The sequence below is a fragment of the Vigna unguiculata genome, chromosome 10 (assembly GCF_004118075.2).
Source record: "Vigna unguiculata cultivar IT97K-499-35 chromosome 10, ASM411807v1, whole genome shotgun sequence".
Taxonomy (NCBI): domain Eukaryota; kingdom Viridiplantae; phylum Streptophyta; class Magnoliopsida; order Fabales; family Fabaceae; genus Vigna; species Vigna unguiculata.
Window position 1 is genome coordinate 9,241,203 of NC_040288.1, and position 12,020 is coordinate 9,253,222.

The 12,020-nt window shown below is 40.9% G+C and overlaps 1 protein-coding gene across 1 annotated transcript; it reads right to left on the minus strand.

The window, feature by feature from the left end:
• Positions 1-17: 17 nt before the first annotated feature.
• LOC114165194 lies at positions 18-8,050 on the minus strand. The gene is given in 5 exon segments (XM_028049856.1): positions 18-722; positions 724-3,005; positions 3,008-3,432; positions 3,676-5,278; positions 6,247-8,050. Coding segments are annotated over 5 exon segments (6,819 nt in total).
• Positions 8,051-12,020: the final 3,970 nt, after the last annotated feature.

Consider the following 12,020-nt stretch of genomic DNA (forward strand, 5'->3'; position numbering starts at 1 on the left):
CACTTCCTATCTAGGAATCATCTAGTATAAAAATTTTTGACCGCATCAGAATTGACCGGTAACGGTAACTCCTCTCCATCCATCCTTGTGAGAATTAGTGCCCCACCAGAAAATGCTTTCTTCACCACATACGGGCCTTCATAATTTGGAGTCCACTTGCCCCTATGATCCTTTTGTATAGGTAAGATCTTTTTCAAGACTAGCTCGCCTTCATGGAACTCTCTAGGGCGCACCCTCTTGTCGAACGCCTTTTTCATCCTTCTTTGGTATAATTGTCCATGACACACTGTTGCTAGCCTTTTTTCCTCAATGAGATTAAGCTGGTCAAATCGGGTCTGAACCCATTCTGCATCTTCCAATTGGGTCTCCATTAACACTCGTAGGGATGAGATTTCTACTTTGAAGGGTAGTACTGCCTCCATTCTGTACACCAGAGAAAAAGGTGTTGCCCTAGTTGATGTACGTACCGAGGTGCGATACCCATGCAAAGCAAAGGGAAGCATCTCATGCCAGTCTCTATACGTGACCACCATTTTCTGTACAATTTTCTTGATATTCTTATTAGCGGCCTCGACTGCCCCATTCATCTTTGGACGATAAGGAGAAGAATTATGATGTTGAATTTTAAATCCTTCACACAATTCAGCCATCATTTGATTGTTCAGATTGGTGGCATTATCAGTGATTATCTTGCTAGGCAACCCGTACCTACAAATTAACTCTCTTTTTTATGAATTTAGTCACAACTTTCCTAGTCACACTAGCGTAGGAAGCAGCTTCCACCCATTTAGTGAAATAATCAATTGCAACTAGAATGAAGCGATGTCCGTTTGAGGCTTTTGGCTCTATAGCCCCGATGACATCTATGCCCCACATTGAAAACGGCCATGGGGCAGACATTAAGTTTAAAGTAGTGGGTGCCGCATTGATATTATCTGCATATTTCTGACATTTCTCGCACTTTCTCATGTGTGTGCAACAATCATTCTCCATAGTCAACCAAAAGTAACCAGCCCTCAAGATCTTTCTAGCCATCGAGTGTCCATTCATGTGTGTGCCAAAAGTTCCTTCATGAACTTCCTCCAATATTGACTCAGCCTCTTTTGCATCCACGCATCGAAGGAGAACCATATCATGATTTCTCTTGTACAACACATCCCCACTCAGGATAAAATTTGCAGCCAACCTTCTCAGTGTCCTTTTATCATTCTCAGATGCTTCTTTAGGGTATTCTCTGGTTTTTATATAGCGTTTAATATCAAAATACCACGGTTTACCGTCTAACTCTTCTTCGATGAAATGGCAATATGCTGGCCCTTCATGGCTCTTCATTTGGATCATCGGCATTACCCTATCTTGATTAATCTTGAACATCGATGATAAAGTAGCTAAGGCATCTGCCAATTGGTTATCCTCTCGCGGAATATGGTGGAATTCAATAAAATCAAAATACTTCACCAATTCCATGATATAAGTTTTGTAGGGAATCAACTTTTGATCCCTAGTTTCCCATTCTCCCCTTAGTTGATGGATAACCAACGCTGAATCTCCATATACATTCAAAAATTTCGCCTTTGACTCAATTGCGGCTTGGATGCCCATAGCGCATGCTTCATATTCAGCGATATTGTTTGTGCAATTAAAACACAACCTTGTTGTCATCGGAATGTATTGGTTTTCTGGAGATATTAGTATTGCCTCTATACCATGTCCCATGACGTTAGAAGCCCTGTCGAATAATAACGTCCATTTCTTTATGTTCTCATCTTCTTGGTCATCTTCAAACAAGGCCATGATGTCCTCATCAGGAAATTCGGGTTGCATCGACTGGTAATCGTTAACGGGTTGTTGGGCCAGATATTCAGCCAAAGCACTACCCTTGATGGACTTCTGAGTGACATACACAATGTCGTATTCTGACAATAACATTTTCCACCGGGCTATCCTTCCAGTGAGAGCGGGCTTTTCAAAAATATACTTGATAGGGTCAGTCTTGGATATCAACCAGGTAGAATGACTCAACATGTATTGTCTTAGACGATGGGCAGCCCATGCCAATGCGCAACAAGTTCGCTCTAAAAATGAGTATCGTTGTTCACATTCCGTGAACTTCTTGCTCAGGTAGTATATGGCATGCTCTCTTTTTCCAGTTTCGTCATGTTGACCCAACACACAACCCATTGACTCATCGAGTACCGTCAAATACATAATGAGTGGCTTCCCCGATTCGGGTGGGCGTAACACAGAAGGATCTTGTAGATATTGTTTGATTTTATCAAAAGCAATCTGACAGTCTTCATTCCACTCAACAACCTGGTTTTTACGCAATAGCTTGAATATTGGTTCGCAAGTGGCGGTCAATTGGGAGATGAACCTAGCAATGTAGTTCAGTCTGCCTAAGAAACCCCGCACCTCCTTTTTTGTACTGGGAGCAAGCATTTCGATTATCGCACGCATCTTGTCGGGATCGACTTCTATCCCCTTTTGATTGACAACAAAACCCAACAACTTTCCAGATCTCACACCGAATGTGCATTTAGCTGGGTTTAGTTTAAGTTTAAATTTCCTCAATCTCTCAAATAATTTCCTTAGGTTGAGGATGTGTTCTTCTTCTGACTCAGACTTGGCGATCATGTCATCTACATAAATCTCGATTTCTTTGTGCATCATATCATGAAAAAGCGCCACCATGGCCCTTTGATAGATTGCCCCAGCATTCTTAAGCCCGAAAGACATCACCTTATAGCAAAATGTCCCCCACAATGTGATAAACGTGGTCTTTTCCATATCTTCAGGTGCCATCTTAATCTGATTATATCTCGAGAAGCCATCCATAAACGAAAATAGTGAGAACTTGGCTGTATTATCCACTAATGTATCGATGTGCGGTAATGGGAAGTTGTCTTTTGGGCTGGCCCGGTTCAAATCTCTATAGTCAACGCACATCCGAACCTTCCTATCCTTCTTGGGCACGGGTACAATATTTGCCACCCATTGAGGGTATTTTGCACTTCTTCTTTAATCTTTAATGAAATTTCTGGTTTCATCCTTCTTAGCTTTTGTCTGACTGGAAGGCATTCCGGTTTGAGTGGAAGCTTATGTTGTACTATATCAGTATCTAAACCAGGCATATCATTGTACGACCAAGCGAACACATCCCTAAACTCCTTTAGCAGCACATACAATTCTTCTTTCACTTCTTTCTTCATACTCGTGCCAATTTTCACTTCTTTCTTTTCATCCCCCTCGCTTAGGTCAAGCACTTCAACATCTTCTTGATGGGGTTTTATTTCCCTAGATTCTTGTTCCACTAATCTCATTAGTTCAGGGGAGGGTTCCGAATCACCTTCATAATCATCTTCCATATTATTAACAGAGTGCTCGAAATTAGGGATATCGACATTGTTATTTTCAAAACATTCATTATCATATCTGCATTATTTGAGTTTATAAAAAAAAGATAAATAAACAAACAACAGTGAAAAAAGCAAACAAAGATAATAAAAGTAGTAAACACAAATTGATTATCACGCTGAGCATAAAGGAAAAGGTGTCATCCTGTTAAGTCATGAATCCTAAAGCTCCGGGTAAAGCAATAGGATAAATTAAAAACATTACATTTTAACCAAATTAAACATCACGGGTAGATCCAAAGTCTCTCAATTGTTGAGTAGCGCATTTGGAGCACAAGGCTGCACAAAAATCGAGCTTTCAGGTTCATCTTCATCTCTGACAGCTGCTATCTGACTAGTGTTGATCCATCCCGCGCTGCGGAAGCTATCTTTGATGTCGCAGATGTGAATCTTTCCTAACCCTAGTTCTTTTCCTTGGATTCGAGACACACCGCGCTCTCTCCTTTCTTCTGCCAGCCTCCTCTTATCCTCTCTAGTAGGCTTGTATCCAAGGCCGTATTTATTCTTTTTCTCGGTGACTTCTAAAGGATACATCAATCCGTGCTCGTACTTGCCTAGCCCCTTTCCGTACTCATATCCCTCTTTCAACATGACCTTGGCTAACATAAGGGAAGTACGCGACAAGTGTGGGTTCATTGGAAAGGGCTCCACATAGGCATTACCCACAATTTCCAAAGATTGGAAGGTTGTCTCGAGGGCTTCCTCTGCTGCTTCAATATAGCGAAAAGATGAAGGCCCACTTACTAAAATATCTTCCTCCCCTAAAACAATCACTAATTTGTCACCCATGACATATTTTAACTTTTGGTGCAAGGTTGAAGGTACCACGCCCGCTGAGTGAATCCAAGGACGACCCAACAAGCAGCTGTATGCTGGAAGGATGTCCATCACTTGGAAAGTTATTTGAAAGACACATGGCCCTATTTGGATTGGCAATTCTACCTCTCCCAATACTTCTCTTTTACTTCCATCGAAAGCTCTCACTATCATTGCGTTTGGTTTCATGTGAATACCTTCACACGGTAGCTTTCCCAATGTTGTTTTCGGCATTACATTCAGGGAAAATCCATTGTCGATCAATACACGTGCTATGACATGATCCAAGCATTTTACAGAGACATGGAGGGCCTTGTTGTGCCCCCTCCCTTCAGTAGGTATCTCCTCATCGGTAAACGTGAGGTAATTGTTGACATTGATATTGTTAACAATTCCCTCAAAACTATCCAGAGAAATATTTTGCGCCACATGCGCTCTATTGAGTATCTTCATTAACAACTTTCTATGAGAGGTTGAATGCATGAGTAGTTCTAAAAGTGAGATTCGAGCAGGCAGGTGATTCAACTGTTCGACCACTTTATACTCGCTTTGTTGTATGAACTTCAAGAACTCGCAAGCCTCCTCATCAGATACTTCTTTCCCATCGTCTTTTCTTATATCCTCGTCGGTTTGGATGGTCTTCCCTTTCAAGAGTTCCTTAGCCTTTTTGGTATTCACTGATTCACTATTGCCAACTCCATCTTTCATCAAGTTTAGAGGCGTAAAGATTCGACCACTCCTCGTAATTCCACCGATGCCTGATATATTTTTCACCACTGACTCACCATTGCTAGGTTGACCACCTACCCGTTGTTCCTCACCCAACACGTATGCACCATATTTCCATGGGACAACTTTCTCACTTTTGTAGGGAAATGGGGAGGGTGTTTGGATAATAATAGATTGCCTTTCTTGAATTGTCGGGGTAGAGGTGGATCTAGTGAAATGAATCACCAATGGCTCTAGCAAAGTCACACCAGGTTCCGCACCATCTTGTGCAAATACTTCATCCTCCATGTGCCCGTGACATACTTGCACAAAGTTTCTGTCTATAAGATTAGACATGTCAAAGTGAGCCAACCCGGCTTACACGGGTTGGCTCACCACGAGCCGGGTTCAAAATGAGTGAACCCAACCCGGCTCACTTTCTGGTGAGCCAGAAATTTTGTAACCCGGCTCAACCCACCACGGGTTGGTGGGTTAAGTGGGTTGGCTCACCAACCCACCTAAAAAAATTATTTATTTTTTTTTTATTATTCAAATTTTTAAATAAATTTTTAAGTAACCCATGAAATGACAATCATAGTAAAATCAAGAACCAATGTTTTGATCATGCTCACCACCAATATATGAAGAATTATTTCCAAGAAAGTATCCATTAGTCTAAGAAAGCATGACTAATATTACAAATTTTCTGTCATGCTATTCAACAAAATATAAATAAAAAAAACTATACATTTTTTTCATGCTAATTTAGAAAAAATTATTTATAAGACGGTTACTTGAGTAATTTACTATAAAGATTATTTATAAAGATTAAAGTATCAACATATATATAACTTGACAATCAAATTAATTAAACATTCAAATAATTCAAATATAATTAAGCAACATTCTAGCATTTAAAAATATGAATTGTGAACAAATATAATTGGAGTAGTAAATAATTAAAAAAAAATTAAAAGAAAATTTAAAAAAAATAAAAAAAAAATTGTAAAAAAATGTTGGTGGGTTAAGTGGGCCAACCCACCTTCAACCCGGCTCGAACCCGTTTAACCCGTGGGTTAAGTGAGCCGGGTTGAGTTCAACCCACTTTTGAAAAAGTTGAATTTTTCTCAACCCAACCCGGCTCGAACCCGTGGTGAGCCGGGTTGGCTCACAGGTTGAAACCCATTTTGACATCTCTATATAAGATTTTGTAGAACATCCTCGAACTCGGTGCATTCATCGATAGAATGTTTAGCACTCAGATGGAATCCACACTTTTCACTCAGGTTATATTCCCCTTTTAACAAACCCAATTTCAATAGTGTCTCAAAAATAAACCGCTTGGAGCTTCGAATTTCACTCACATCCCTCACCAGGCGCTGTTTCTTAACCTCAATGGCATTTGTCGAAGGGTTCCCAAGACCAGAAAGGGGATTAGCCTCAACACTAGGCTTGTCTTCGTGGAACTTTATCCATCCTGAGTTGATTAAAGCTTCCACCTTGTGTTTAAGGGACACACAATTCTCAGCAGAGTGACCAACTCCCCTTCCATGATAATCACATTTGGCATTTGGATCATAATTCTTGGAGAACGGAGGTTGCACAGGCTTCATCGGACAAATGGCCACCAAACGCTTTTGGAGGAGATGAGGCAACAATTCCGTATATGACATAGGAATAAGAGTGAAACGAACGAAGTTCCTCTCTTGATTCCTCCTTAGATTAGCGTTTTGTCCCGCGTTTCTGTTGAAATTCGAGTTAGGTTCTGTTTTCCAAGCATTATTTAGAGCATGTTGTGGTTGATAAAGATTTGACGGTTGATAAAACCCTTGCTGCTGAGGTCGTATTTGATGAACAGACACTGCATTGGCCACATAAGGAGGTTGGTTCAAGTGTGGTCGATAATTATGTGTAGGAGCCCGACTTTCCCACACAGGCATCACTGAAGCCGCTTGTACTTCCGCTTCTTTCTTCTTTCCGGGAATAAAATTGGGTTTCTTAGGAGTTGCAGCCGCGAATGGGCCATATGCAATCTTTCCACTTTTTAACCCGATTTCTATTCTTTCCCCTATGATAATGATATCAGCGAAATTGGAAGACACATTCCCCAACACATGCTCATAAAATGGTGATTGCAGCGTGTTTACAAACGTCGTCACCATCTCCTTATGAAGTAGAGGTGGCTCAACCTGAGCAGCCAATTCTCTCCACCGTTGTGCATATTCCTTGAAGGACTCAGTATCCTTCTTGGCCATGTTTTGCAATTGCAATCTATCTGGCGCACTATCTATGTTGTATTTATACTGTTTCACAAAGGCGTCGGCCAAATCCATCTAGGAATGGATTCGAGATGGCTCCAAGTGTGTATACCAATTCAATGCTACCCCAGCCAGACTATCTTGGAAACAATGTATTAGCAATTTTTCATCATAGGCATAAACAGCCATCTTTCTACCGTATATTGTTAGATGGCTTTTAGGGCATGTGGTGTCGTGATACTTTTCAAATTCTGGGACCTTAAACTTGTGTGATATCATCACACCAGGAACCAGGCTTAATCTCGCCACATCACCGAACCCATAGCTTCCACCACCCTCAATGGCACAAATCCTTTCCTCAAGAATTTCAAGCTTACTTTTAGCCCCATCAACAACAGTGGACATTGCTTGGACTGTAACGTGCGGTATAGCTTTAGTCGCAACATCTGCATCGATGAAGGTTTTCGGAGGCTGGGGCGCCACAGTCATCCTCGGTCCTGTGAATGTGATTGTCTCATTCATCTCCGCTCCTGTCACGGGTGTCGAAGCTAACATCGGCCCTTGAGTAACGTTCGATAGCGTGTTGTTAGCTGCAGGAAAAGAGAAAGAAGTTTGTTCTCCATCTGAATATTCTCCAACTGGAGGAGTGTATCCCAGAGGCAGACCGTACATTGGGAACGGAACTGACGCGCCTAGAGGCATACCATAAGAAAGAGCATTCTCCTCGACCCTAGCGGATGAGGTCTCCCCTGAAGCCTTCAGTGACTTCAAAGCCTCTAGGATTTGGCCCACTTGATCCTTCAGCTCGTTAATGTCAGCCTTCACAGCTTCATGGGCTTCTTCCCAATCTTCCATGCTTCTGTGGTTATCTCGTGTGCGATAAGGGTGTCGTGGAAATTTTGCCGTCGTATTTGATTTTGCTCTATTATTTCGTTAAATGAAATGAATTATGAAGAATGAAAAGAAAGAAATGAATGCACAACAGTTACTCTAGTCGGAAATTTTAAAGCTGTGAGAGCCTTAAGGTAAATATATCATAGAAATTAACACGAAACTGATACAACCCAACCATTAACAAGTCTTCTACATTCATTAAACGATAAAAGAAAGAAAACCTATTCCCTAACCCTGACTATCATGCTCTTCATCTCCCTCATCAACTTCTTGCAATGATTAAAGAAGGCTTCAATCTCCCTTGGCGGATTGAAGATCGGTAGTGCAGCCTCTGCTTCAGCTAATAATCGTGGGATTTCTTCAATTGCTCCATTTGCCAAGGCAGCTAGCTGTGAGAAACATCTCTTCCAATGTTCAATAGTCATTTCCTGCTCGGTTGTGTACTCATTCATCCGACTGATCACCTCTCGATGTTCCTTTTTCAATTCAGCTCTATGCCAACACTCCTCGTCCATCTTCACCTCATAGGTCGATACCACCTCCCTCATTTGTCGTTCAACCTCATTGATTCTCATTTGGGCATTGTGCAACCGTCTCAGCGCTTCGGTTTTCTCTCTCTTAAATTCCTCACACAACTGATCCCTTTGGCGCTTAGATGTTGATGCTGCATCTCTCTCTCGGTCCCTTGATTTTAATGCGGTGCTTGCTGCGGCCAAATCCTGTTTCACTCTGAAAGCATGATCTCGTTCTTCTCTTTGTTGCTTGAGAATCCCTTCGTACGCCTTTGCCATTTCCTCATTATCACGCCTCAGATCCACATACTCATGTTGGAGACTTTGAAGCTCGTTAATTAATTTGGCATTTTTTAGTTTCATCTTCTCGATCTCTTCTTTTAGTCCTTTCACCTCCTCAGACTCAGCAGGTTCCAATCGCTCCGGAGCAGGGGAGTCCGATTTGAAGGGTAACTTGATCATATTAACCCTTTCCAAAATCCATCGTCGGTAAGATATTTTCCCGTCTATTACCCATGGCCTTGGGTCTTTTTCTGCGCGTAGAACCTCACCCCAGGCACTCCTAACTCATCGAATTAGATCTTGAGAAATTCCTTCTTCATAATAAGTCCATATGGCAACCAGAGATTCTGGAGTTGGAGAGCTCTTAATTGGACACCCAAACTGTCGTTTAGCCAGAATAGGGTTATAATTCACACAACTTCTGGTGCCTATCAGAGGGACGTTAGGGAAATCCCCACAAGAAATGACATGCGACTTGGACAGCCCAAGGACACACCATCTAATCTTTCCCCCATTCAAACCTGCACAGAATTGGGCCCATTCTTTTGCCCCTCGAATTTCAACGCCGCCATGTGGCAATTCCCCAATCTGACATTCAGCATTTACTGTACCCAACCGGACTCGGGATATAAACCATACATACAATATAGGTACACAACATAACATCTTCTTCCTCTTGAGTGCGTAGCACAAATTCAAACCCCCGTACACATCAGCTAGAACCGCAGTGACTGGGCTTTCTGAATGAATCTTGTAAGCGACAAACACATCGATGGCCGCTTGATCAACAAAATTCTCCATGTTAGGGAAGAGCACGACTCCATATAGTGTGAGAGCCAACACATCCATGAACGTCTCCCCTATCTCTTTCTCAGCCAAACGACGCAAGTGCCCTTCTAAATACCCTTGGGGGATCCCCTTCGAGTTGCCCTTGGAGGCCATTTTACTCTCTAGCTCAGCAGGGTGTACCTTCAAGATTCCTGCCAACGTAGAGATAGATGCTCGTTGCTCAGAATATCTGTAAGGGACTTTATCTTCCACCGACAAACCCAAAATCTGCTCGAACTCTTCTACTACTGGTGCCAACTGAAAATCCTAGAAGGTGAAACATCTGAGCGGCGGATGATAATATTGGGCCAAAGCGGTGACTGCCGACGCTTGGACTTCCACATTCAACAACCTCAATAAGTTCCCATACCGCTTCTTGAAAGCATTCTTCTGTATAGTCTTCATTTGTTGCATTATTTCCCTTAAACCATTCATATTGCTATCTATAACCCTGATAGGTAACTCTTCTTCAAGGCATCTGACCCTAAATTCCCTCCGACTTGAAATCCCATGTTAATTTCTTTTGTTTCTTTTTTTCACAAACTCAATCACAGCCTTAAAATTTCTGACCTAGAATCACAAGAAATGTTATGGCATGGCATGGCAAAATACATGTTATGCATGAACAAATAATCAAAATGCATGTATGATGATGCCGTGAAAGAAAGTACAGACACATGACTTCATTGGTAATTCAAATAAAGCAAGAAAAATAAGATGAGAATTAAGGTAATGCACATGTCTCCCCTTGTGCCTTATCAGAGGTTTGATGCCTAATGGTCCTAAGGTAAAATATATGCTCTCGCCAGGATAGTTCCCTAATACTTAAGGATCAAGGTCACTAGAGTTATGGCCCACTTCTTGGCATTTTCCACAACAATTGGTAGACAACAAGATGTGGGAGTACCAACGAAGTAAACAAACTCTAGCTGGGGTTCTCACAATGACCACTTGGGAAGTTCATCTACTGTGGCACTACTACACAATCCCCTCTAACTCTAAGTTACACAGACCCGGGTATAGGGCCCCGCTCATGATATGCACAAAGTGTGTGTGTGGAGGGAGAATGATGCATACCATAACCCCCACCTGCAAAACAACCAGAAAACTTCCCAGGCAAATATATAGAAAATATGCAAAACAATTTACACACAATCACTTCAAGAGACAAATAATACACATGCAAATAAAGACAATAATAAACAAAGGAAAAGAAAGAGAAAATAAAACATAAGCAAAAACCACATGAAGTTCGCATATCTAATTAAATGGCTTGACTCTCTAGCTTCCCCAGTGGGGTCGCCAGCTGTCGCAACCGGAATCGCGACGGGGAGGCGAACCGAAAAAAGAAAACGAGTTTGAAAAGAGATTTGGAGTCTCCACCATAGTTATTCTGGAAAACTATGGAAAACCATAAAAATAAGACAAGTCTGCGAAAAACCAGATTTTGGATCTGGGAGTCGGTTACGCGTAGGGAAGGTGTTAGCACCCTACCGCGCCCGCCCGAGGGCGGTACCTTTAATTAAAAATGCAAAGTTGATGTGGTTTTCAAAATATTAATTTTCCCCAAAAATAATAAGACAAAAATACTAAAAAGAAACAAAAATATAGTTTTTAAATTTTTTGGGCCCGACAAGGATTGACCTTGGTCCTACGTATTCTCATTAAAAATGAGAAATCAGGGTTACGTAGTTCTTTAAAAGGATATTTGAAAAAACAATTGAGAAAAAAGATTTGATTTTTTAGAGGTGAACCTGACAAGGGCTGGCCTTGCTCCTACGTATCTCACGGTGGAGAATCAAGGATCACGTAGTTCTATAAAAGATATTTTGTGGGAAAATGTTGATGTTTTTGTATTTTTGAAATTTTATATTTTTTGGTATTTTTGAATTAATTGAAAACATGTGTCATACGATGCGAACGATCGGACAAACACTAAAAAGGGAAGAAAACTATTTTTGGTATTTTTAAAAAAATGAGTGTCACACGGTGCGAGCGACCGGACAGACACAATAAAGTGAAAGAGAATATTTTTCATTTTTTTAGATTTTTTCAATTTTTTTTTTGTAATTTTTAATAAATATTTGGTTTTGTAGGAATAAAAAAATAAATAAAATAAAATAAAAAAACGAAAATAAATAAATAATAAATAAGCAAAATAAAAATAAATAAATAAATAAAAAGAAACAATTTAATTAAGAAGGGTGAAAGTGGAAAACAAAAATATGGGGGTACATGAGTAGTTAGTGGGGGTGCATAAAATAGATACAACAGGCCCAAAGACCATAGACAAAGATACGGGGTGCAGG